This window comes from Rattus norvegicus, chromosome 11, assembly GCF_021556685.1.
Source record: "Rattus norvegicus strain SHRSP/BbbUtx chromosome 11, alternate assembly SHRSP_T2T, whole genome shotgun sequence".
In the NCBI taxonomy this organism is placed as follows: Eukaryota; Metazoa; Chordata; class Mammalia; order Rodentia; family Muridae; genus Rattus; species Rattus norvegicus.
The window spans coordinates 7008202-7012921 of record NC_141544.1 but is presented as its reverse complement, the minus strand read 5'-3'; the positions used below and the strand labels follow the sequence as shown (position 1 = coordinate 7012921).

General features: G+C 44.4%; 1 protein-coding gene across 1 annotated transcript; it reads right to left on the bottom strand.

Annotated features, from left to right (window-relative positions):
• Nucleotides 1-419: 419 nt before the first annotated feature.
• Nucleotides 420-1148, bottom strand: LOC134481043 (Y-linked testis-specific protein 1-like; the record flags this gene model as incomplete). Its single annotated transcript, XM_087577181.1, has 1 exon — nucleotides 420-1148. A coding segment is annotated over one exon (729 nt), but the record flags the coding sequence as incomplete, so codon positions are not given.
• Between the last annotated feature and the right edge of the window lie 3572 nt (nucleotides 1149-4720).

Sequence of the window (4720 nt, the reverse complement as noted above, 5' to 3'; positions counted from 1 at the left end):
ACCTCAGAGACTCTATCTATGTCTGGTCTCTCTCCACTGTTCCTAAACATCCATCTTTTTTTCCCCCCGTGCCACCCCTGCTCCTCTAAGCCTCATCTCCAGTTCTTTTCTCTCCCTAAAGACCAGACCAGCTCAGTCCTGTTTGTTTTAGTCTATGTGACATTAGGCTTACTGTTTACAGCCTTCACTTTTCCGGCTTCCTCTCGATAGTCCATCCACCACAGTCCGTCTCCTCCACCAAAGTGTTCACACACAACACGTCACGTCGCACATTTTAATTTTTAGAGCAAAAACAAATTCCACTGGAAAAGATACTGGGGTTGTCAAAGGCCCTTGTGTATCTGACCAGAAAAACAAACATTTTCCCCCCAATCCTATAAATTACCCATCTACGTCCCCCACACTTTGTTAATTTCACCTTAACAGATCTTTTCTACCAGATTATAAATGTAGATGTGGACGTCAACATCAAACTTTATGAAGTACATGGAAGGCTTGGCTAGAACTTTGTAAATGACTTTGCCGATCTGTTTGGACCCGTCGCTTCTGGTGAACTGCACACAATGACCTGTTAAGATGTCGCTGTCAATGTCTGACTTCACCTCTGCTGGAGGAGTCTCTGGAATGATACGGAGGTTACCTTCTGTGTAATCATCCAGGAGCTGGTAGATGTATAGGACTGAATCTTTCTCGTAGGTGATGTAAAACCTGCCCTTCATGATCGGCACCTGGGCTAGGACCACCCCCCTCCAGTTGTCCTTAGAGCCATGTTTGCCCTCAAATTTATGCTCCACAGCTTGGCCAACCATGACCCTTGCGAGATGGGCGTCTTTCACTTGAGGAAACACTACTTTGGGAGTCAAGACCTTAAGCTTTAAAATCCTCTCATCGCTGTGAAGTTCCAGTCTGTAGACACACTCAATTCCATCATACTTGACCAGATAGAGAGAGGGATTTATTGGCAGTTGATCTAGAATGATGGCCTTCCATTGGGTGATGGGCTCATCACCTTCCTTCCATTCGTGAGAAATTCTGCAGCCCACAATATTCCCCAGGGCCTGGGGAGAAGGCCTCCTCCTCCGCTTCTGGAAGGATGGTGTGCTTATCCTCCTAAGAGACCTCCTCTTCTTCTTGGCTGTAGACCTCGTGTGTTAAGACACGGCATCCTGGTCCACTGTCTTGTGGCTATTGTTCTGTGTTCAGGCTTCATACTTGCCCGTGGCCTGGGTTTGACGAGCTCGCCTGCTTAAACCAAACACAATGCTGTTGCCTCTGTCATGTGAGTGCCTGCAAGAACAATGGGGGTGGGGTGAAGGTGGGAGCTGGACCAAGGCTCTTGTCTAAGAGAACTTTGGAGCAGGTGAGGAAGGCAATGGTAGACAGGGTTGAGCTTCTGAATCTAATTCTGTCATAATCAGAAGTTCATAGGAGGGCTGGGCAATGGTGGAGCACACCTTTAATTCCAGCACTCAAGAGGCAGAGGGAGGCAGACCTCTGTGAGATCAAGGTCAGCCTGGTCTACAGAGTTAGTTCCAGGATAGCCAAAGCTACCCACAAAAAAACCCTGCCTCAAAAATCAAAATCTAAAGTTCAAAGGGAAATGAACAAATGGTTCACTACAGCTCGGAATAACATATTCAGACACATTTCTTCAGCCCGAGGCACTTTGCCTCTGCTGAGGAACCTCTCCTTGAATGTCTAGGTCAGTGTGGGATTAAGTATCCCTGTCCCCACTTTAAGCAAGCAGAACAGAGAAAGGATAACAAAGGAGCCAGAAGGGTGGCCACACCCCTCTTCTACCCTCTAACTATGAACTATGTGGCAACATCCACAAGTGTCTGCCCAGAGACACAGCACACCAGTCCATTGGCTTTCTAGACTGTGCATCCTGACCCAGCCCCAGGTTTATTCCGCGAAGCTGTTGCATCTTCGACCGCAACAAGAGTCTTTTGTGTAGGCAACAACAGATATTTAGAAATAATATCTCCTGGGGTTGGGATTTAACTCAGTGGTAGAGCAGTTGTCTAGCAAGCACAAGGCCCTGGGTTCGGTCCTCAGCTCCGAAAAAAAAAAGCAACAACAAAAGAGAAATATTATCTCCTGAAATGCACAGGCACAGAGAGGAGCTTTGGCATTTTAGTAAGATTATGAATTAGATATTGTTAGCAAAGGTTAATAAACTCTTAGACTGACTAGCCTAGACCATCCGCCGAGCTCTCAAACGTGGAAGACATCAGAACTTACGGTTACTCGCTGTACGAGGGAAAACTTGTAGCTTTCTGGGCTACAAGGGTCCCCGTAATCTTCATAAACGTATTTACCGAAAGAAAATGTCCTAGTCGGCCAGATTCTGTCTTCGGAAACCGGTCAGGCACCAAAAGGCTGTTGAACAATTGTGGGGTTCAGGAGCTGAACTGGATTTCATACCCCGCTGCGAAGATAGTGAACTCACCTTCAAGGAGTCAAGCGCCCCCAAGTGGAAGAGAAGCGCAACCTCCGCCCAGTGCTCTGTGACATCATCCAGGCTCTGCTTACGTCATAGAAGCCCTCTTAGGCCAGTTTCTTCACTAGTTACGCTTAGAAACTTCCAGCATCTAGGCTTTAGCTTCTCATGTAGCCTCCTGGAGGCCCAAAGTAAAGTCCCCACCCAAATATTCTGATGACTGGAGTAACAGTCTGCCCATTTAGCTCATTTCATGCATTTTTTTTTCTGAAAAAGTCTTTGGTTTCTGATTCACCAACATCCTTGGTGGTTATTTTCCCAGCTCCTATCGTTCCTTTGGTTATCTTTAAGCCATTCTCCGGATCAGAAATATTGCTCGGCTCTCTCTCCGAGGCAGCCCACTGGATAGCACACCAAAATTAGCTTTATCAAAACCCACAATTAGAGGACGGACATTTTTATTCACAGAAAGCTGGAATTTGACAGGATTAAATACCTTGTATTGAAGTCAATGGCAATCATGAATTATGGATTCTTTGCAAAGAGTGAGGAAAAATTAGCTCCTGGACCTGCTTCCAAAGTCGGGATAAACTGATGACAAACCCGATATCGACCAGTCATATATTAAATGTCTTTAAAATTTACCAGCACTTCTGGATACACGGAATTCATTAGATCAAATGCAGAAAAACAGGATGAAATAGATGTGGTAATTTTATTTTTGAAATATGGGTAGACAGAATACTGGATGAAGGTAAGGATGGAATTTCCCTGTAAATTAGAGGGCACTTTAATAGTTTGTGTCACATAGTTCTTCAGATCTTCAAAAGGATGCTTTTCAGAACCCTCCCCTGTCCCCACCACACTCTGACCCTCCCTTCCCTCTTCCCAGTAATTCCCTTCCACTTTAACATTATAATTTTTTATATGTACTTAGAGCTTAACAACTTATGGCAGCTTTTTAAAATCTGACCACTTTTCTAAGTGCACCATCTTCTTTTTCTCCCTTCTATATTAGTTTTAACTACATTTTCCTTCACTCTTTGAGTTTTACTCTCTCTCTGCTCTTATGCCTCCTCTGCCATTATGTGACTGTTGGTCCACTATGTGGCTGACCTCAATATTTTTCCCCCATTTCTCCCCTTCATCTTCCTTCTCTAGGCACCTGCTGAGATTTACAGCCTTGGGGATTTTTTTAAGCCTGGAAAGCAGACACACACAAACACGCACACACAAACACACACACACACAGGCACACACACACACTCACACAGGTACATACACACAGAAAAACTCATACATACCCAAACACCCAAACACACACATACATACACACACAAACACACACACATGCACACAGAAACACACACAAACATACACATATACACACACAAACACACAAATACAGAGAGAAGAAGAGACAGAGACAGAGAGAAACACAGAGAGAGACAGAGAGCCCATGAGAAAACATGTAATATCATCTTTCTAAGAACAATAAACAGAGACAACTTTCAAAAAAGTGAAGAAGAAGTAGGCAACAAGAAGAACAATCTCATCATAGCCGTCAACTTGAGGAGGAAAGAGTTTGTCTCACTCTAGGCTTCTATTACTAGTATGTTACTGAGCGAATTTGGGGTAGGAACTCAGGCAGGACTCTAGAGGCAGGAAAGGAAGCAGAGACAACTTAGAAATGCTGGGTACTGGATTGCTGTCCATGACCTACTCAGATTTCTCTCCTTCTCATACAACCCAGGGCCACCTTCATAGGGGACGACACTCCCCATAGTGGGCTAGACCCTTCCACATCAACCATCAAAAAAAATTCCTTACAGATTGGCCAAAGGACAATCTGATGGAGGCAATTCCTCAGCTGAAGCTCTTTCTTCCCATGTGGAGTCAAACTGATAATAAAAACTAACCAGGACCCTGCACATCCATTCTGTTTGCCAAACTGTGTGCAATCGACAAGCCATTGGAATTCTCTTAGCTGTTGATCACTGGATGAATGGCTTAAAAATGTTATATACATTGATGTGATTCTCATCTGTGTGTAAGAGCAAAGTGTTTTGTTCTCAGAAAACGGATGGGAGGGTAAAATACAATATGTTAAGTGAAACAAGCAGACTCAAACAGACGATTGCGGAATTTAGATTTTAATAAGGGATATTAAGTAATGGGGACATTTAGGATGAGGAAGGGGAGCAGCAGGGTGTGTGTGTGTGTGTGTGTGTGTGTGTGTGTGTGTGTGTGTGTGTGTGTGTGTGAGTGTGTATGTGT